At 42.4% G+C, this 23,261-nt stretch overlaps 1 protein-coding gene across 2 annotated transcripts in view; it reads left to right on the forward strand.

Moving 5' to 3' along the window:
* Positions 1–293: 293 nt before the first annotated feature.
* Positions 294–23,261, forward strand: part of c1h18orf54 (chromosome 1 C18orf54 homolog) — a 42,449-nt gene continuing 19,481 nt past the window's right edge. The window contains exons 1-4 of one of the 2 annotated variants that reach the window (XM_060829073.1): positions 294–613; positions 7,290–7,603; positions 11,768–12,631; positions 21,891–22,041. In XM_060829073.1, the coding sequence (XP_060685056.1) occupies positions 7,312–7,603; positions 11,768–12,631; positions 21,891–22,041 (1,307 nt within the window). In that variant the 5' untranslated portion in view covers positions 294–613; positions 7,290–7,311. The remainder of the gene's footprint in view (positions 614–7,289; positions 7,604–11,767; positions 12,632–21,890; positions 22,042–23,261) is intronic. The other variant, XM_060829083.1, reaches the window with a different exon arrangement.

Here is a 23,261-nt window from a genome sequence, read left to right on the forward strand (position 1 = left end):
TGTGGACAGTGAGAGTGACTCCAGTGGAAGGTGAGAACAGTGAGAGTAACTCGCTGGAGGGTGAGGATGTGGACAGTGAGAGTGACTCCAGTGGAAGGTGAGAACATTGAGAGTGACTCCAGTGGAAGGTGAGGATGTGGACAGTGAGTGACTCCAGTGGAAGGTGAGAACAGTGAGAATGACTCGCTGGAGGGTGAGGACTTTACACTGAGCGTCTGTTACAGGCGGGGGCGCAGGCGCATTGTGATCCAACTGTAACAATTGTTGGAGCGGAAGTTTGTGTTTGGAGCAGACACACAGAGAGAGAGGCACAGACCCGGGTTGGGGGAAGGAGAGAGAGGGAAGGGGAGAGAGGCACAGAGAAAGGGAGAGACTGACTCTCCTAGTCGCTGGCTGATTGACTGACCTCGGGAGAAAGAGAGGAGGGGGGCTGGGAGTCCCGGAGCAGTGCCAGGGGGGGAGCGCGATGATCGGATCCGGGACAAATCTGTGAAGGAGCAGTGGGTAGTAATGAGTGATGTTTGTAAATTCCCTCCTGGTTCTGCCTCTCAGGGTTAATGGCTGGTTGCAGACTTTCCCTCAGCAAACTGTTACAGGATTCATGTCTTCACAGGTAATCAACGCGGCCGCTTTTATCCGTTTGAATCTCCGGACTTGCAATGCATTTTTGCGGAGAGATAATGTGTAATTTCTTTAAAAAGTTATTACCCAAAGGACTTCCCTTTTAGATTCAAAAATCTCCAATCAAATCACTGCTCTTTTGATTCTGGCCTTTTGATTGGATGTGTAGCTTGCTTCTCATCTCTTACACTTTTAAATTTATTGCACGCGATATTATACCGTATATCTTGTTTTGTCAAGTTCATGCTACTTATAGTATAGACATTTAGTGACTTTTTAATTTTAGATGTACGTTTCTTTCCTGGTGAACTCCAGGACTGCATTGCTCTGACTTTGGCTCCTTGTCAGAGGCTGACAGCCCATCAAATCAATGTCTGTCGAAAGCAATCACCTAACTATTTCCCGTCGCTTGGCTTATAAACTTGGCATGACAAGTATATATTTAAATACTTTTTACATATTATGAAGATTTCTGCCCCTACCATCCTTAACAGGCAGTGAGTCCCAGAATCCCACAACCTTCTGGGTGAAAAATTATTTTTTCCTTACATCTTCTGCCCCTTGCTGTAAATCTACGCCGTCTGTCATTGGTCCTTCCATGAATGGGAAAATATCTTCCTGTCAATCCTAATCATGCCCCTCATTTTATACATGCTGAAAATGTGTTGCTGGTTAAAGCGCAGCAGGTCAGGCAGCATCAAAGGAACCAGAAATTCGACGTTTTGGGCACAAGCCCTTCATCAGGAATGAGAGGGAGGAAGAGAGCTTCTTCAAGGAAGGCATCCTTGAAGAGGATTCACAGTAGGTCATCATAACTGAAACTTTCCAGCCCAGGCAACATCCTGGTAAATCACCTCTGCACCCTTTCCAGTGTTATCATCTCTCCTCAGTGTGGATTCCAGAACCACACACAATACTCCTGCTATGGCCTAAACTTTTTTTTTACAGTTTAAGCTTATCCTCCCTGCTCTTAAACTCTGTGCCTTGGCTAATAAAGACAAGTATATCATATGACACCTTAACCTGTTTATCCATTTGTCCTGACACCTTGTGTTTATGTTTGTGCTGTCATATAAGAAAGGTAAATATTGGATAGGTAACTAGGCTAGGAGGGATCTGCACTAGATGAAATGGTAGCACCTCATCAGATAAAACCAATTCCATTGGAGGGAGGCAATCTTGTACATCGAGGGAGGGTTTAATTCTACAGGAAGGTGAAGCATGAAATATTACATTTACACAAAGAACTGGGAGAAACAAGCAATAAAATGAGTAATTCTGGAATAGGAGAGATCAGATAGTGGAAATAACAAGACATAGATGGGTGGAGAGTCCGTTTCTGTAACTGGAATTGAGAAAGTTCTCTTGCTGAACTATAAGCTCAAGTAACCTCGTGGAATTATGATCATAGCATCAGAAAACTGAATCAAACCAGGAGAAAAATGAGAACTAAAATCCTGGCCATCATCTAACCAGGATAGTAAAACAGTGGAGAGGAGTTGGTTATATTGATCAGTATTACTGTTATAGTTTAAGAAATAGAACATAGGACAATACAGGCCCTTCAGCCCTTGATGTTGTGCCAGCCTTTTATCCTAATCTAAGATCAGCCTAACCCACATACCCTTCATTGTGTTATCTTCCGTGTCCCTAATGTATCTGATTCTACTACCACCGCTGGCAATGCGTTCCACAGACCCACTGCTCTCTGGGTAAAGAACTTCTGACATTTCCCCTAAACCTTCCTCCATTTACCTGAAAATTATCCTCCCTCATGATAGACATTTCCGCCATGGGAAAAAATCTCTGGCGATCCACTGTCTCTATGCCTCTCGACATTTTGTACACCTCTGTCAAGTCAACTCTCACCTTTCTTCGCTTCAATGAGAAAAGCCTTAGCTCCCTCAATCTTTCTTCATAAGATCTGCCCTCCAGTCCAGGCAGCATCCTGGTAAATCTCCTCTGCATTCTCCACATCTTTCCTATAATGAGGCAACCAGAACTGAACACAGTATTCCAAGTGTGATCTAGCCAGGGCTCTATAGAGCTGCAGCATAACCTCACATCTCAAACTTAATCCCCCTGCTAATGAAAGCCAACACACTATACGCCTTCATAACAACCCTATCAACCTGGGTGGCAACTTTGAGAGATCTATGGCATTGATGGTCAGAACATCACGTGATGTCATGCATTTATTTCCAGCAAATGTAACTGTTTTTTTTGTATTGTTGCTTCAGGTTTTTTTTAAAACAATTTTAAAATTAAACCTGTAGCTGCTTTGTATGGATTCTGTATTACCAAGAAATCAGCATTTATGTTAGACTACATAATACAGTGTGAAAACAGGCCCTTCGGCCCAACAAATCCACCCCGACTCTCCGAAAAGTAACTCACCCAGACCTATTCCTCTACCCTACATTTACCCCTGACTAATGTACCTAGCCTACACATCCCTGAACACTATGGGCAATTTAGCATGGTCAGTTCACCTAATCAGCACATCTTTGGACAGTGGGAGGAAACTGGAGCACCCGTAGGAAACCCACACAGGCACAGGGAGAATGTGCAAACTCCACACAGCCAGTTGCCCGAGGCTGGAATTGAACCCGGGTCCCTGGCGCTGTGAGGCAACAGTGCTAACCACTGAGCCACTGTGCTGCCCTTGTGAGAAGTGCTTGCAGAGGGCAATTAAATTAAATTGAATTAAAGCCATAAATCCAATCTTAATGAACAGCAGAGCATGTTTGAGGAGCTGAGTGGCCTGCTTCTGGTCCTCGTTCTCACTACCTGGGTGCTATTTTCAGCAAGATAGACTGAAAGTGCCAATCATCATAGGCAATGAGTCAAAATATGGTCCTGGCTGATGACTTTGAGAAGTACAAGTATAAGCAGATAACAGAGTTGTGTGAGAAAAATACAATAATCCTGTAAGGCTAGGATATTTTATCTTGCATTGAGTTTGGGAAATACAAACTATACATGTATTTTAAGAGTACAGATTCATTGAATGCGATGAAGATACTTACATGAAATAACTTGTCTTTAACCATATAAGGAAGCAACATGTTGATTAGATTAGACTTACAGTGTGGAAACAGGCCCTTCGGCCCAACAAGTCCACACTGACCCGCCGAAGCGAAACCCACCCATACCCCTACATTACCCCTTACCTAACACTACGGGCAATTTAGCATGGCCAATTCACCTGACCCGCACATCTTTGGACTGTGGGAGGAAACCGGAGCACCCGGAGGAAACCCACGCAGACACGGGGAGAACGTGCAAACTCCACACAGTCAGTCGCCTGAGTCGGGAATTGAACCCGGGTCTCTGGCGCTGTGAGGCAGCAGTGCTAACCACTGTGCCACCGTGCCGCCCACAGGAAGGGCTTGTGCCCGAAACGTCGAATTTCCTATTCCTTGGATGCTGCCTGACCTGCTGTGCTTTAACCAGCAACACATTTTCTACTGGTAATTGTAATCAGTTTTCAACAAATGAAGGCAACAAGGGGGAATCGTGGAGATAGGAGTTCTTATTAAAAACTTGAGATAATGAGAAGGTTAAAAGAGGAAATGGATCCATTTGAAACACTTAGTTATGGCACAGAACCAAGACAAATTATAGAAATTACAATATTGACAGAAACTAATACCATTTCTCTGCTCTTTATTCATATCGCTTTCAAATATTTACTCCGTTCCATTAAAATGCTGTTTCATCCTCTGCTTCAGTAGCTGCTGGGAGTAAAGCTCGAATGAACTGATGGTGGGGAAATGTCTCTTACATACTATTAGTCAGTGAGTACAATTAAAGGGGTGATCTGATCAAAGTATACAAAGTAATAAAAGGAAAGACAGGGTAGATAAAGATAAACTCTTTCCACTGGTTGAGGATTCTAGAACGAGGGATGTAGTTTGAGAATTAAGGCCAGACCTTTCAGGGGAGATGTTAGAAGGCACTTCTACACACAAAGGGTGGTAGAGGTTTAGAACTCTCTTCCACAAATGGCAGTGGATGCTGGATCAGTTGTTAATTTTAAATCTGAAGCAGATAATGTTTTTGTTAAGCCAAGGTATTAAGGATTATGAGCCAAGGTCAGGTATATGGAGTTCGTCCACAGATCAATCATGATCTCATTGAATGGAGGGGCTGAATGGCCTCCTCAGGTCCCCGTATTCCTATGCCCATGTTCTCAGATTTGAACCAGCTTCAGGAAGGAATGATGATGCGTGTGCAAGTTGGGATGGTGTGAGATTTGGAATCTGCAAAATTAACCACATGGAAAGGCTGCCATGCCTTGACTTTCTATGTGGTTAATTTTGCAGGTTCTGGGGTTGCAACCTAAAGAGCCTTTGTGAATTGATGCAGTGTATTCTGGAGACAGTGCACTAATAAAGGAGGAAGCACATGGGCTGCCAATCAAGAGGATTGCTTTGTCCTGAATAGTGTTGAACTCCAACTACAGTCACTCAGGCAAGGAAGGAGCATAGCATCATACTGGTGCACAGCAGAGGGGTTTTGAGGAATCAGGAGATAAGCCACTGAATACACAGCTTCTGACCTGTATGGCTAGCCATGATGTTTATGTGGCTGATCCAGTTGAGTTTCTGATGAATGCTAAACTTTGAGATATTGATAGTGGGACTTGAGCAATTTTATAAGCTATAATTGTTTTGATATTATCTGTGTCACTCCATTATCCCTAAACATGCAACACCTTCTGTGAAAAATATACAGCAGCAATCTTGCCATATTCACTGAGAAGCTATTAAAATCATGAGAAAAAAATTGAACACAATTTTCACTGCACAATCCCACGCAGCAAGTGAAATGAATGATTAGTTCAGTTGTTTTTGGTAGTGCAAGGAGTACTCATCAAGTTTTGTTTTAAAGTGTTGCAATTCCATCTGAGCAGGCAGATAATCACTGTGTACAGCTTAAAAAGTTGGCTCCTCTGATATTTAGCGCATCCACGTTACTGGACTGATATAGGCTGGGCTTGTGTCCGTCTCCTCTAACTGGAAATGTTGCTGACTGGATCCTATCTTTTACTTAGATCTTTTAATGTCACTGTCATTATTGGAGAACTGTTACACATTGTTTAGGGATGTAATAGTACTCATATTCCCACCAAGAACCTTGAATTACCAAGCAATCCCATGTTTGCTTACTCTAGCTCCATAAGAAATTGGCCACTGAACCCATTGAGTCTCCACCGTTCAATGATATCATGATTGATCTGATAATCCTCAGCACCACTTTCCTGCCTTTACCTGTAACCCTTGATTTATCATTGATTGAAAATCTGTCTCAGCCTTGAATATATTAAACGATCCAGCTTCTACAGCACTTTGAGGTACCAAATTCCACAGATTCACGACTGTATGAAGGAAGAAATTCTTCCTCATCTTAAAATGACACCCCTTTTTCTGAGAGTATGTCCTCTAGTTGCAGACTCTACCACAAAGGGAAGAAACCTTTCTACACCTATCTTGTCAAGTCCCCTAAGAATTTTGTATGTTTCAATATGGTGACATCTCATTCTTCTAAACTGCAATGAATACAGGCCCAGTCCACTCAACCTCTCCTCATAAGACAGTCCCTTTGTACCTGGTATTGACCAAGTGAATCTTCTCTGGACTGTCTTCAATGCCACTATATTTTTCCTTAGATAGTGGCCCAGAACTGTTCACAGTATTTCAGCTTTGGTCTGACTGGTGCCTTGTAGAGTTTTAACAAATCTCCCTATTTTAATGACACATTCTCTTTGAAATAAAGGTCAACATTCTATTTAACTTTACACTCACCCATTGAACTTGAATGCGAGCTTTTGTGATTTTCACATGAGGAACCCAGATCCCTCTCTGCTGAAGCTTTCTTTACATAAGTAACATTCAGTTCCTCTATGCTTCCTGTCAAATTGCATATCCTTCCATCTTCCCGCTTTGCATTCTATTTGCCAAATTTTTGCCCATTCATTTAATCTTTCTATATCCCCCTGCAGATTCCTTGTGTCATCCTCACCACATGCCTGCCCACTTATTTTTGTTTCATCTGCAAACTTGGCTATAGCACATGTACTTTACTCAACCATGTCCTAGATATCTGCTTATAGTGCCCCGATTCCTCTGCTTAAGGGCAATCTGTTCAACTCACCATGGCTTGTTTTCCCCCTTGACCCATCAACTATCTTCAAAATGATCACTTACTCCATTCCCCTCGACTCAGACTTCGCATTTGTCTGTTTTACAGAGCTACCCACTCATGGTCCACTCTTCCTTGTCCCAGTGTGATTAATGCATCTTCTCAAATACAGGGAGGCACGGTGGCTTAGTGGTTAGCACTACTACCTCACAGCACCAGGGTCTCATGTTCAATTCCAGCCTCAGACGACTATCTCTGTGGAGTTTACACATTCTCCTCATCTCTGCGTGGGTTTCCTCAGAGTGCTCTGTTTTCCTCCCACAGTCCAATGATGTGCAAGTCAGGTGAAATGGCCATGCTATATTGTCCATAGTGTTAGGGAGATGGGTCTGGGTGGGTTGCTCTTCAGATGGTCGATGTGGGCTGTTTGGGCCATGTGGGAACTCTAATCTAATCTAATTTGCTGAAAATCTTTTGAAAATAGAAGAGCATTTCATATGCTGTTTTTTTTTTGCCTTAAGATGAGATAAAGGCAAAGATGTGATGTCGACGATTGGCATGAATGACAGAGTGGATTTCCAATCCCGTGAATCTGCAGTACCTGGATTATTGACCAGTGCTAGCCATCTGAACAGTTTGGATCACTCTTATGGCACCAGTCACTTTCACAGCTCTGTCCTCTATGGAGGTAAAACGTACCAATCAGCATCTCAGGCCTTGGAAGCTTACATTGACAACTTTGAAAAGTCATCGTCCACCTGGAGAGGTACAAACAAACTGCATTTCAGGAGCATTTCCAAGCCCTCTCCTACTTCTCTGGACTGCAAGAAAGAGGGTAAGGACATTAGACTTTCCTCCAGCAATGTGGGACAAAACTGCTTTGAGTCTGAACTTTCAGAGTTCAAAGTTTTGTTTTTATTACTGAGAAAAGCCAACCTCTGCAAAGACTGTTGTGGAGGTGACCTTCTGTAGGGAAGAGATGCTTTTCATTGTCCAGAGCTTAACTCTGTCAGCAAAAAGGTAGTCTGTTTTGCCAGAAATGAAAATGCTGAAAATACTCCAGTCTGGCATCATCTGTGGAATGAGAAACAAGATTTAACCATGATATGAATGGTTGACCGGGCTTTTTTCTCAGCGGGTGCTGCCAAATCTGATTACTTTCAGCAATTTCTGTCTTTATTTCAGATTTGCAGAATCTGCAGTGTATCAGAACCCCGATTACCCAAAGGACGTGGGCAGGGCGGGGCCTATTTCGGTCGGTTAATCGAATTCCGGATAACATTGTTAGCTAAACATCTGGACTTTGCAATCTTGTTCGGATCATCCGAAATTCGGTTAATCGAATGCCGGATAATCGAGGTTCCTCTGTAATTTGCTTTGGTTTAGGCAGTTTTACCATGTGACCAACAGTGATAACTCCCATGCACTTGTGTGCAGTATCCAATGTGGGTTGCTATGCAGTGATCAAAAGTGCAAACCTGACTAACTTAAGAAGCTAGAAATACTGCTTTTGTCAATCTGTTGCTCCCGTGGTTGTGTTCAGCTAACTTGGGGAAGTGAATTATCAGATCACTAGCCTGTATGGTTCAGTGGCTTTCCACATTTGAGCACTATACTTCATTTAACATTCTCTTAACTTTTTTAATTTACTTCTAAGAATGGACTTTAGCATTTTTAGGCTATCTCTTTATTTGCTGATACAAACTTTATGATTATTGATATAGGGATGCTTTAATTAAGTTTTAATTTTTGACAGGACCTGAGAATATCTACTGCTTTATTTTTCCTTTTTTTATATGTAGATATAAAATAGAAAATTGTTGCATTTAAATAGTGCCTTTCACAACCTCAGGACACCCAAATGCACATGAGAAAGAATTAAGTACCAGTGCATAGAACATTGAACATAGAACAATACAGTGCAGAACTGGCCCTTTGGCCCTCGATGTTGCGCTGACCTGTGAACTATTCTCAGCTCGTTCCCCTACACTATCCCAAAATCATCCATGTGCTTATCTAAGGATTGTTTAAATCTCCCTAATGTAGCTGAGTTGACTACATTAGCAGGTAGGGCATTCCACGCCCTTACCACTCTCTGTGTAAATAACCTGCCTCTGACATCTGTCTTAAATCTATCACCTCTCAGTTTGTAGTTATACCCCCTCGTACAAGCTGACGTCATCATCCTTGGAAAAAGACATTCACTGTCTACCCTATCTAACCCTCTGATCACTTTGTATGTTGTGCAATCACATTTGTTAAAGGAAAATGAAGGACATGTTTGGAAGTTGTGTTCCTTCAGCTTGTTTCTTTGTGGTACGTTAGTGTACTTTGCCTTTATAAGATTTCAAGTGTTGGTACTTGTCTCAGTCCAAATGGATTCAGTTTGCACACCATTCTTCTTTCTTATTTGGAAAATAGCATTAAAAAGTGAAAAAAAACCTTAAGATGTTACTGTTATTACACGTAACCAGGTTTTATGCTAAATATATGATGAATTATTTTAGATTGGCTTCTCATTTTCAAACTCACTCCCATCTAGTGCAAGTCCAAAATTTAAACATTCTTTAATTATTGTTTGTATTTTCAAACATCTAATCCGTCACCTCCAAGTTAATGTGCAGCCTCTTTCCAACACTGAAGGTAACCCTTAGAAGAGTATAAAGAAAGTAGGAGTATACTTAAGAGGGAAATCAGGAGGGCAAAACGGGCACATGAGATAGCTTTGGCAAATAGAATTAAGGAGAATCCAAAGGGGTTTTACAAATATATTAAGGACAAAAGGGTAACTAGGGAGAGAGTAGGGCTCTTCAGAGATCAGCAAGGCGGACCTTTTTTGGAACCACAGAAAATGGGGGAGATACTAAATGAATATTTTCCATCAGTATTTACTGTGGAAAAGGATTTGGAAGATATAGACTGTAGGGAAATAGATGGTGACATTTTGCAAAATGTCCAGATTACAGAGGAGGAAGTGCTGAATGTCTTGAAACGGTTAAAAGTGGATAAATCCCCAGGACATGATCAGATGTACCCGGGAACTCTATGGGAAGCTAGAGAAGTGATTGTTGGGCCTCTTGCTGAGGTATTTGTATCTTCGATAGTCACAGGTGAGGTGGCGGAACGCTGGAGGTTGACAAATGTGGTGCCACTGTTTAAGAAGGGCGGTAAAGACAAGCCAGGGAACTATAGACCGATGAGCCTGACCTTGGTGATGGGCGAGTTGTTGGAGGGAATCCTGAGGGACAGGACGTACGTGTATTTGGAAAGGCAAGGACTGATTCGGGATAGTCAACATGGCTTTGTGCATGGGAAATCATGTCTCACAAACTTGATTGAGATTTTTGAAGAAGTAACAAAGAAGATTGACGAGGGCAGAGCAGTAGATGTGATCTATATGGACTTCAGTAAGGCAATCGACAAGGTTCACCATGGGAGACTGATTTGCAAGGTTAGATCTCATGGAATACAGGGAGAACTAGACATTTGGATACAGAACTGGCTCAAAGGTAGAAAACAGAGGGTGGTGGTGGAGGGTTGTTTTTCAGACTGGAGCCTGTGACCAGTAAAGTGCCACAAGGATCGTTGCTGTGCCCTGTACTTTTTGTCATTTACATAAATGATTTGGATGTGAGCATAAGAGGTACAGTTAGTAAGTTTGCAGATGACACCAAAATTGGAGGTGTAGTGGACAGCAAAGAGGGTTACCTCAAATTACAACAGGATCTGGACCAGATGGGCCAATGGGCTGAGAAGTGGCAGATGGAGTTTAATTCAGATAAATGTGAGGTGCTGCATTTTGGGAAAGCAAATCTTAGCAGGACTTATACACTTAATGGTAAAGTCCTCGGGAGTGTTGCTGAACAAAGAGACCTTGAGTGCAGGTTCATAGCTCCTTGAAAGTGGAGTTGCAGGTAGATAGGATAGTGAAGAAGGAATTTGGTATGCTTTCCTTTATTGGTCAGAGTATTGAGTACAAGAGTTGGGAGGTCATGTTGCAACTGTACAGGACATTGGTTAGGCTACCGTTGGAATATTGCGTGCAATTCTGGTCTCCTTCCTATCGGAAAGATGTTGTGAAACTTGAAAGGGTTCAGAAAAGATTTACAAGGATGTTGCCAGGGTTGGAGGATCTGAGCTACAAGGAGAGGCTGAACAGGCTGGGGCTGTTTTCCCTGGAGCGTCGGAGGCTGAGGGGTGACCTTATAGAGGTTTACAAAATTATGAGGGGCATGGATAGGATAAATAGACAAAGTCTTTTCCCTGGTGTTGGGGACTCCAGAACTAGAAGGCATAGGTTTAGGGTGAGAGGGGAAAGATATAAAAGAGACCTACGGGGCAACTTTTTCACACAGAGGGTGGTACGTGTATGGAATGAGCTGCCAGAGGATGTGGTGGAGGCTGGTACAATTGCAACATTTAAGAGGCATTTAGATAGGTATATGAATAGGAAGGGTTTGGAGGGTTATGGACCGGGTGCTGGCAGGTGGGGCTAGTTTGGGTTGAGATACCTGGTCGGCATGGACGTGTTGGACCGAAGGGTCTGTTTCCATGCTGTACATCTCAATGACTCTAATTTAGGTTTACAGTTTCATGAACACCCTTCAGAACTTTGACTAAGAGTTCATTCCAAGTGAAGCCAATGAGTTCTTGCAGCTATACAACTATCCAGGTTATTAAATCCAACCTATTTGATTCATGTCATGTCTCGGCCCACTCAGCGGCTACCAGATATTGAGAAGCAGCAGGAAGCCTGGTTGAAATTTATTTTGTTGCCACACTCCACAATATTCACAGCCACAAACACTGCCCCCATTTGTGCAAAAGACATGAACATATCCCCAATTCTACCAAGGTCTGCTAATTCAGCATGGATTGGAATTGTGCCTGGGTCATTCTGTTCTGTTTGACTTAGTTCCAGACTGAGCACTATATTTCGCCACTGAAGTACTGAAAGAATTACATACTGTTGTTGCTAAGTTCCTAATTTGTTTTGCAGTTTTCAGAGAACGACATTCCTTTCGGGATTTGGATTTCCATAGCCAGCCTTTAAGGAGACGGATAGCCAGTGATCCAGATCTTTTGAGCCTCACCACTGATGACCTTTTGGAAATGCCATCGGATGGTTCCTTACCGTTGACTCGCTCTTCTGTGTTGCAGGGCTCAACACAGAGTCAACCGCGAGTAGGAAGGCACTTCGCCCATAACACATTTACAAGGTATGCTGCAAAGGTCTCCCCGGGCTATTCTGGGGCTTGGCAGCACAAGAGAGATGACCGCTTTGAATTGCTCTGTGGGAGGAAAGTTGGTTATCGCCCATTAAACCAAACCACTGGCCTCAAACCATTTCCATTCTCACAGCCAGGAACGGTGCCACAAGAGAGAAGTAAATACATGGCTCCTTCCATTCCTCCAACCCTTCCTGTGGATGACTGCAGAATCGGAAATCATAACCTCCTTTCTGTTTCTCAGCATAATTATCCCAGATGGTTAACCAGCCAAAAATCCGAGCTCGGTGTCTCTGGAATAAGTAGCATTCCTGAACTGAAATACCCTGGCTGGCTTTTTGACTGTGACTTGGGCTCAGACTCATGCGAACAAGAAACATTGAATAAAAGAGAATATCTGTTACCAACTGGATATGAGAACGGACTCTCCGATCCCAGACTTTACTCTGGCTGTGCCATAAATACACCAAAACATAAACATTTTGCCAATTATTCTGGAAGGGACCGAAGATTTTATAAACACAAAGGACATACCATCAGTGGCATTTTAAGAAGAGCACCTACACATGCTGATTGGTTTACCCAGTGTAATTCAGAAGAAGTGGAAGATTCTCACTGCAGTAAACCATTCAGAGGTACAGTAGGGTGCGGAACGGGAACAAAAGTTGATATAGGAACATGCCTTTTCACTTCTGCAACTGAGATTGGTGTTTAGACATAGTAAAACAATAAATAGAGCAAGGTATAGCATGGTAGCTTTGTGGCTAGCACTGCTGCCTCACAGCGCCAGGGACCCAGGTTCGATTCCCACCTTGGAGTTTGCACGTTCTCCCTTTGTCTGCGTGGGTTTCCTCCGGGTGCTCTGGTTTCCTCCCACAGTCCAAAGATGTGCAGGTTAGGTGAATTGGCCATGCTAAATTGCCCGTAGTGTTTGGTGCATTGGTTGGGGTAATATAGGGTAGGGGAATGGGTTACACTTTGGAGAGTCGGCGTGGATTTGTTGGGCCAAATGGCCTATTTCCATACTGTAGGGAATCTAATCTAATCTGTTTTGCCATTATAAATTTGGACTGATGGGCTGAGGAGTAGCAGATGGAGTTTTATTTAGATAAATGTGAGGTATTGTATTTTGGTAAGGCAAATCATGGCAGGACTTAAACACTTAATATTAAGGTCCTGGAGGGTGTTGCTGAATAGAAAGATCTAGGGGTGTAGGTTAATAGTTTATTGAAGGTAGAATCACTGGTCGACAGCGTAGTGAAGAAGGCGTTTGGTACACTTACCTTTATTGGTTAGTGTAATAAGGTAAGAAGTTGGAAGGCCATGTTGCAGCTGTACAGGGCATTGGTTAGGCCACTTTTTGGAATACTGCATTCAGTTCTTTGTACAATAAGAAAGATGTAGTTCAATTTGAAAGGGTTCAGAAAAGATTTACAAGCATGTTGTAGGGTTTGAGCTATAGGGAGAGGCTGAACATGCTGGGGCTATTTTCTGTGGCGTGTCAGAAACTGAGGGTGACCTTATTGAGGTTTATAAAATCATGAGGGGCATGGATAGGATATTTTCCCATGATAGGAGAGTCCAAAACTAGAGAGCATAAGTTTAAAGTCATAGAGTCATACAGCATGGAAACAGACCCTTCGGTCCAACCTGTCCATGCCGACCAGATATCCCAACCCAATCTAGTCCCACCTGCCAGCACCCGGCCCATATCCCTCCAAACCCTTCCTATTCATATACACATCCAAATGCATCTTAAATGTTGCAATTGTACCAGCCTCCACCACATCGTCTGGCAGCTCATTCCATACATGTACCACCCTCTGTGTGAAAAAGTTGTCCCATAGGCCTCTTTTATATCTTTCCCCTCTCACCTAAACCCTCTAGTTCTGGACTTCCCGACCCCAGGGAAAAGACTTTGTCTATTTAACCTATCCATGCCCCTCATAAGGTCACCCCTCAGCCTCCGATATTCCAGGGAAAACAGCCCCAGCCTGTTCAGCCACTCCCTGTAGCTCAGATCCTCCAACCCTGGCAAAATCCTTATAAATATTTTCTGAACCCTTTCAAGTTTCACAACATCTTTCCAATAGGAAGGAGACCAGAATTGCACGCAATATTCCAACAGTGGCCGAACCAATGTCCTAGGTAAAAACAAGGACTGCAGATGCTGGAAACCAGAGTCTGGATTGGATTGGTGCCCTTCAGGCTCTCTGCCTGTATTCCTGATGAAGGGCTTTTGCCCGAAGCGTCGATTTCACTGCTCCTCGGATGCTGCCTGAACTGCTGTGCTTTTCCGGCACCACTCTAACCTAGATCCTAACCAATGTCCTGTACAGCCGCAACATGACCTCCCAACTCCTGTACTCAATACTCTGACCAATAAAGGAGAACGTACCAAACGCCTTCTTCACTATCCTATCTACCTGCGACTCCACTTTCAAGGAGTTATGAACCTGCACTCCAAGGTCTCTTTGTTCAGCAACACTCCCGAGGACTTTACCATTAAGTGTATAAGTCCTGCTAAGATTTGCTTTCCCAAAATGCAGCACCTTGCATTTATCTGAATTAAACTCCATCTGCCACTTCTCAGCCCATTTGTCCATCTGGTCCAGATCCTGTTGTAATCTGAAGTAACCCTCTTCGCTGTCCACTACACCTCCAATTTTGGTGTCATCTGCAAATTTACTAACTGTACCTCTTATGCTCACATCAAAATCATTTATGTAAATGACAAAAAGTAGCATACCCAGCATCGATCCTTGTGGCACTCCACTGGTCACAGGCCTCCAGTCCGAAAAACAACCCTCCACCACCACCCTCTGTCTTCTACCTTTGAGCCAGCTCTGTATCCAAATGGCTAGTTCTCCCTGTATTCCATGAGATCTAACCTTGATAATCAGTCTCCCATGGGGAATCTTGTCGAACGCCTTACTGAAGTCCATATAGATCACATCTACTGCTCTGCCCTCATCAATCTTCTTTGTTACTTCTTCAAAAAACTCAATCAAGTTGTGAGACATGATTTCCCACACACAAAGCCATGTTGACTCTCCCAAATCAGTCCTTGCCTTTCCAAATACACGTACATCCTGTCTCTCAGGATCCTCTCCAACAACTTGCCCACCACTGAGGTCAGGCTCACTGGTCTATAGTTCCCTGGTTTGTCTTTACCGCCCTTCTTAAACAGTGGCACCACGTTTGCCAACCTCCAGTCTTCTGGCACCTCACCTGTGACTATCGATGATACAAATATCTCAGCAAGAGAGAGGGGAAAGATTTAAAAGGGACCGAAGAGGCAACTTTTTCATGTAGAGTGGTGTGTGTATGGAATGAACTGTCAGAGGAAGTGGTATGAGGCCGTTACAATTACAACATTTAAAAGGGGACCCGGGTTAGAATCCTGCCACAGCAGATAGTGGAATTTGAATTTAATAAAAGTCTGGAGTGAGGAGTTTCATGATGATCATGAAACAACTATCGATTGTTGAAAAAAACCCATCTGGTTCACTAATATTCTTTAGGGAAGGAAACTGCCATCCTTACCTGGTCTGGCCTACATGTGACTCCAAACAATCTTAGCACTTAGTGATATGCAATGAATACTAGTCTAGCTGGTGACAATTCACAGGGTGAAGGTAACTTTTAAAAAGTTGCAAATGTTTAGAGGCATATGGCCAAATGGTGGCACGTGGGTCTCTATTATTAGGATATCTGATCAGCATGGACGAGTTGGATCAAAGGGTCTGTTTCCGTGCTGAACATCTCTCTGACTCTGCAAGTTGGCCTTGGTGGAATCCAAAATTCCATCCACAGTTACATTTGATTTTGGCATTTTATGGTTTTGAAACTTGGTGTCAAAACTAAGAATATTAACAGCACAAAACTCTTCAGTCAAGCCCCTCTTTCTAGCCCTTGGTCCAAAGCCTTGTGGATTACAGTATTCAATGCATATGTCCAACTTTTATTTTAAATATGAAGACAGTTTCTACCTATAGCATTTTTCAAGTGCAGTTCTGGTCTCCCTGCTATAGGAAGGATTTTATGAGACTTGAAAGGGTTCAAAAAAGATTTACAAGGATGTTGCCAGGGTTGGAGGATTTGAGCTATAGGGAGAGGCTGAATAGGCTGGGGTTGTTTTCCCTGGAGTGTCCAAGGCTGAAGGGTGTCCTTATAGAGGCTTATAAAATCATGAGGGGGATGGATATGGTGAATAGCCTCCCCCTGGCATGGGGGAGTCCAAAACTAGAGAGTATAGGTTGAACGATTTTAAAGGGACCTAAGGGACAACGTTTTCATGCAGAGGGTGGGGCATATATTAAATGAGCTGCCAGAGGAAGTGGTGGAGGCTGGTACAAAAACAACATTTAAAATACATCTGAATGGGTGTATGAATAGGAAGGGTTTAGGGGGATATGGGCCAAATGCTGGTAAATGGGACTAGATTTATTTAGGATATCTGGTCGGCATGGATGAGTTGGACTAATGGGTCTGTTTCCCTGCTCAACAACTCTACTCGTCTCAGAGGTGAGTTCCAGACTCCCTGTTATCCTGGATGAAAGTAATTGCTCTCTAATACTTCTGTCATTACATTTAATCTGTGGCAGCTGGTTATTGCCTTATGTAAAAGGAATGCTTCTTAACTATTCTTTCCAAGTCTCTCATAATTTTATATATGTTAATTAGATCTTTGTTCAGTCCTCTCTGTTTCAAAGAAAATGTAATGTTTCCAATTGTTCCTAATAGCTAAAATTCTGCAGTCCTATTGACATCATTGTAAATGTGCTTTTTGCAGAATCTTCTGCAAACATGTTCTTTCTGTAATACAGTGACCACAATGTTATACAGTAGCCAACTAGTGTTTTCTCAAGTTTCAGCATAAACTATCAGTTACCTTCAGAGGTCTGTGGATGTGTATCCTGTGGTCTCTACAATTCTCCGTATTTTACTAGTTACTGTATATCTCCTTACATTGTAGGGACGCCCACCCGAAACCCCCCCCACCCCACACACACGTGCGCACATGCATACACACTCTTTACGTATTACCTCTTTATTCTCTGGATTAAATCCCACTTGACACTTTCATCCCACTAGTCTAGTCCATTGGTATTTTACTGCAATCTGTGATGTTTAGCTTCCCTGTTGATCATGTGACCCATTTCAACACTGTTAAAAACTTTGTAATCTGCCATGTTTTCCCAGTATTGTCTTTTAGTTTTAATGCTAATGACTTTTATATCACCTCTCTTTTTCTTACATTTGTCTGCAGATCATTTAACAAATTATCTCCCACTAGGTGATTGGTACATCTGATTCCTTCCTCTTTTTCCCCACTTCTTTTGTTCCTCAATCTTTCTAAAATGCCTGATGATCTCAGTCTAATGCAGGTTACGAACCCAAAATATTATTACTTGACTTCACTTTGCAGATGTTGGCTGACCAATTTTCCAGAATTTTGTTTTTATATTTGATTTCTAGCATTAGCTGTTAATGATTTTTATTTGGCTGTAAAGAATTGCATGTGCCATGTGTGGGAGAAGCTAATAGTTTGCATTGATGACTGTGTTCCTGAGCCTGATTTGACTCTGGAGTCACATTATGTAAACAGACTAAATTTAAAAACACAATGGAACCATTAACATGGATTTTAATCACAGTTTTACTGCTTTAGTGAATGCAAGGATAATATACTTGCTAATGTCATAGGCATAGAGAAGCTTGGCTACAGAGGAACAACTTGCATTAATATAACATCTCTATCATAGAACATAGAACAATACAGCACAGAACAGGCCCTTCGACCCACGATGTTGTGCCAAACATTTTTCCTAGCTTAAGCACTTATCCATGTACCTGTACCATTGCCGCTTAAAGGCCACCAATGATTCTGACTCTGCCATTCCCACAGGCAGCGCATTCCATGCCCTCACCACTCTCTGGGTAAAGAACCTACCCCTGACATCCCCGCCTATACCTTCCACCCTTCACCTTAAATTTATGTCCCCTATCATAACAAAGGAAAAAAAGAATGGGATCATAACATAGCTGTAAAGTCTGAATTATACAATTGTAGTTTTTGTTTGTTTAAGTTGGACATTGCTGTTTTATAGCAAGCAGGAGGGGTAGCAATTGCACTGTACTGCTGTTCAGTCTGTTACTTGGATGACTTTATGAAGGCATGCTGTTCCTTTGATCAGTTGACAAATTAATTTTAAAAATAAAAACACCAGTGCTGTAAATACTCAGCAGATCTAGCAGCCTCTGTGAAGAGAGACGTAGATGTAACACTTCAGTCTTTGTATTTCAGTGTTCTGTTATTATGAGCACTTTACTCATATACTGCAATATTTCTCTGATGGCATCATTTGGACTGTGAGACACACTTTTAGTGAGCTACAGCCTTTTTTTTAATTCACTCATGGGACATGGACATTGTTGGCTTGGCCAACATTTATTGCCCAACTCTGGGGGCCCTTGAGAGGGTGAAAGTGAGGACTGCAGATGCTGGAGAGTCAGATTCAAAAATGTGGTGCTGGAAAAGCACGGCATCCAAAGAACAGGAGAGTCGACATTTTGAGAGTCAGCGCTTCTTCAGGAATGTGGTGGGGGAGTGGGGATAAGTGATGAACAGAGGGATGGGGGAAGGTAGTTTGGAAGGCAATAGGTGGATAGAAGTGGGGATAATTGTGATTGATTGGTGGGGAGGATAGAGCGGATAGGTGGAAGGAAGATGGACAAGTAGGACAGGTTGAGAGGGTGGTGCTGGGTTGAAGGGTTGGATCAGGTATGAGGTCAGTGGAGGGGACATTTGGAAACTGGTGAAGTTGATGTTGATGCTGTGAGGCTGTAGTGTCCTACAGCAGAAGACTAAGTGTTCTTCTTCCAGTTGGCGGGTAGCTTGGATTTGGCAGTGAAGGTGGCTCAGGACACTTGGATAATCGCGGTTGCTCTGTACTCCTAATACTATACAAATGGAGCCACTCATCTGGCAGAAAGGTTACTGTTTAAATGCCTTACTGATGGGTCAAACTGCTAGATATTACACCTATAACCATTCAGTCACTTTTTAATCAGAGTTAGAATTTTGGTAAAAACCTTAATTTTCTGGTGGATTTTCACAACTTTGTTAAAATGAACATTGTATAATATTTAGGATTAGGCAAGATTTAGGATGCATAGGATGGGAAAGGAAACTGCAGGAGATGGGCATAAATGAGATTTGGGACTCGTTCAAGGAACAGCTACTGCATGTCTTTGATAAGTATGTACCTGTCAGACAGGGAGGAAGTTGTTGTGCAAAGGAACAGTGGTTTACTAAAGAAAGTTGAATCCTAAAGCTTTCTAGAGATATTTCAGGAATAAAAAAAGGGCTAGGGTAAGATTCAGGCCAGTCAAGGACAATAGTGGGACGTTGTGTGTGGAGTCCAAAGAGATAGGAGAGATGCTAAATGAATATTTTTCGTCAGTATTCACATTGGAAAAAGACAATGTTGTCAAAGAGAATACTGCGATACGGGCTATTAGACTAGATGAGATTGAGGTGCATAAGGAGAAGGTGTTAGCAATTCTGGGAAGTGTGAAAATACATAAGTCTCCTGGGCTGGATGGGATTTATCCTAGGATTCTCTGGGAAGCTAGGGAGAAGATTGCAGAGCCTTTGGCTTTGATCTTTATGCTGTCATTGTCTACACAAATATGCCAGAACACTGGAGGATAGCAAATGTTGTCCCCTTGTTCAAGAAGGGGAGTTAAGAACAACCCTGGTAATTATAGACCAGTGAGCCTTACTTCTGTTGTGGGCAAAGTTTTGGAAAGAATTATAAGAGACAGGATTTCTAATCATCTAGAAATAAATACATTGATTAGGGATAGTCAACATGGTTTTGTGAAGGATAGGCCATGCCTCACAAACCTTACTGAGTTCTTTGAGAAGGCGACCAAATAGGTGGATGGGGGTAGAGCAATTGCTGTGGTGTATATGGATTTCAGTAAAGTGGTAGGCTATTGCAGAAAATACAGAAACATGGGATTTAGAGTTTGAATCAAATTGTGCAGCTGTAAGAAGACAGGGTGGTGGATGAGAAGTGTTCATCCTGGAGTTCAGTTGCTAGTGGTATACCACAAGGATCTGTTTTGGGGCCACTACTGTTTGTCATTTTTATAAATGACCTAGACGAGGGCATAGAAGGATGTGTTATTAAATTTGCAGATGACACTAAAGTTTGAGGAGTTGTGGATAGTGCTGAAGGATTTAGCAGGTTACAGAGGGACATCAATGAGCTGCAGAACTGGCTGAGCGGTGGCAAATGGAGTTTAATGAGGAAAAGTGTGAGGTGATTCACTTTAGAAGGAGTAACAGGAATACAGAGTTCTGGGCTAATGGTAGGATTCTTTTGGTAGTTCGGATGACCAGAGAGATCTCAGGATCCATGTGCATAGATCCCTGAAAGTTGCCAAGTAGGTTGATAGGTTGTTAAGAAGGCATACAGTGTGTTAGCTTTTATTGGTAGAGGGATTGAGTTTCGGAGCCATGAGATCATGTTGCAGCTGTACAAAACTCTGGTGTGGCCACACTTGAAGTATTGTGTACAGTTCTGGTTGCCGCATTATAGGGAGGACATGGAAACATTGGAAAGGGTGCAGAGGAGATTTCCTAGGATGTTGCCTGGTGTGGAGGGAAGGCCTTACGAAGAAAGGCTGAGGGACTTGAGGCTGTTTTCGTTAGAGAGAAGAAGGTTAAGAGGTGACTTAATAGAGGCATCAAGATGATCAGAGGATTAAATAGGGTGGATAGTAAGAGCCTTTTTCCTTGGATGGTGATGGCTAGCATGAGGGGACATAGCTTTAAGTGGACAGGTCATAGATATAGGACAGATGTCAGAGGTAAGTTCTTTATTCAAAGAGTAGGATGGGCATGGCATGCCATGTCTGTGACAGTAGTGGACTCACCATCATTAAGGACATTTAAATGGTCATTGAATAAATATATGGATGAAAATGGAATAGTATAGGTTTGATGGGCTTCAGATTGATTTCGCAGGTCGGCACAACGTCAAGGGCTGAAGGGCCTGTACTGGGCTGTAATGTTCTATGTTCTATTTTAAAAAAGAATGGAAACCTCAAATAGCCAATAGGCTTGATTGTTATAAACTGGAAAATCTGCATCTTTGTTTAGTTGTATGGTTTTAGGAATCATTTGGGGCACAGTAGTTGGTTTCCCTCTCAGAGACAGGATATAAGGGTAAAATCTGTCATGTTGGTTGACTCCCACAGTAGGCCTACCGCACAAATGAGATCCATAGGACAGATTTCAGTGCCAGTGTGGACTTGGATCCCTTAAAAGCTTTGGAGAAATCTTAGGAAAGAAAGGAATGGCAGAGACGTTGAATCAGTTTGTTGTATTTGTTTCCACAGTTGAAGCCTCAAAAGCCAACGGAAAATAATTGAAAACCAAGGGCCAAATGAGATTGTGGAATTGAGTAATGGTAATATCAGCAGATAAAATCCACCAGGCAAGCTAATGGGATGGTAAGCTGACCATTTACCTGGTCTTGTTGGCCTATATCCCAGCATGCTAGAAAAATGTCTACAGAGCTGATTGGTGAACAGAGATTCTGCTGCTCTCTGTGTTTGAGTACATCCAGGTCTGAGACTGATAGCTTTTTGGACTAAATTGAAATCACAGGATCTGGGGATTGAGCAAGAATATGGATCTAAAGTCAAAGATCAGTCACAATCTTATTGAATGGTGGAGAAACTTTTAAGGCTTATTCCTGTTTCTTCACCTCTTATTGCAACTGTAATGTTGTAATGTGGTTGGACCAGGATAGTATTGGAATGTAATTTCTATAACACCTCATCGAGCAATGTTCTCCTGTCCTCCCCGTTCAGGTGAACACCTCGATTTACTAATCCAGAAGGCTGAACGTTTCCATGAGGTTCTCTCGCAGCACGTCAGCAACCCAGAGCAGAACCAAGGCAGTCCGGGTACTGAAGACATATTGGAAGCTGAACGATCCTGGGATAATCCGCCTGTTACCTTGTAAGTTACCAGTTTCCCTTTTAATAGTGATAAATCTAAGTCTGACGTTGAGCTGTAGGAAGTTCATAAAACTTTTAAAAAGTAGCTACAAAATATTGGCTGCTGATGCCAACATTAGAATTAAGATTAACAATTGCAGGAGATTTTGTAGTCACATGCCTGGGAGAAACTGTCCATTAGCACCCTGAAAATAATGGAGTTTGATTTGTTTTCCTCTCCTATTAATGGCATGGTCAAAATCACCTTCCCAAAGACCTGTAGTGCAGTAAAATGAAGCACTCAGTGTGTGAAATTATCGTACTGTGTCCAGCAAAACTGTACAGAAGAAATTAGAATGGATTTTCCCGACTGAATTAGATTTGTATGTAGAGAGAACACTTTGAACTATAATAGTGGAGCCAGTTTATGGTGATGAATTAAAGATTATCATGAGATAGTAAAATATATTCCATATTAATACTTGGACAAAAAATAACAGTGACACAATAATGTTTGGGAAGAGAGAGCAAACATAAAAAATAAGAGCAGCTGTGAGTCATTAGGTTCCTCAAACCTTCCTTGTGATTCAACAAGATTGTGACTGATATGTTTCAGACTTCAACTCCTGTTTCGTGCCAGCTCTTCCTAGCCCACAAGGCCTGGCATTTCAAAAATCTGAATATTTGTAAACTCTCTTCCAGTACTTTAATTGATTTAGCCTCCACAACTCTCTAAGGTAGAGAACTTCAGGCACTTATTACTCTCTGGCAAAAGTAATATCTTGACATCTCAGTTTCATTGGGTACACCAATACCCACAGACAACACCAACCACGCTACATGGCCTTCATCGATCTCAATCAGGTCAATCAGGAAATGCTGTGGAAAAGCTGAAAATGTGTTGATGGAAAAGCGCGGCAGGTCAGGCAGCCTCCAAGGAGCAGGAGAATTGATGTTTCAGGCATGAGCCCTTGCATTTAGACAGGTCAAGAAGATCATTAATCACGTTTGCCTTCATTGCTCAGACCAATGAGTATAGGACTTGGGACATCATGTTGAGGTTATAGAGGACATTGTTGAGGACACTTCTGGAGTACTGTGTCCAATTCTGGTCACCCTGTTATAGAAAGGATATTACTAAATTGATGAGTGTTCAGAAAAGATTGACCAGGATGTTGCCGATTCTGGTGGGTTTGAGTTTTAAGGAGAGACTGGATGGGTTGGGATTTCTTTCACTGGACC

The sequence above is a fragment of the Hemiscyllium ocellatum genome, chromosome 1 (assembly GCF_020745735.1).
Source record: "Hemiscyllium ocellatum isolate sHemOce1 chromosome 1, sHemOce1.pat.X.cur, whole genome shotgun sequence".
Taxonomy (NCBI): Eukaryota; Metazoa; Chordata; class Chondrichthyes; order Orectolobiformes; family Hemiscylliidae; genus Hemiscyllium; species Hemiscyllium ocellatum.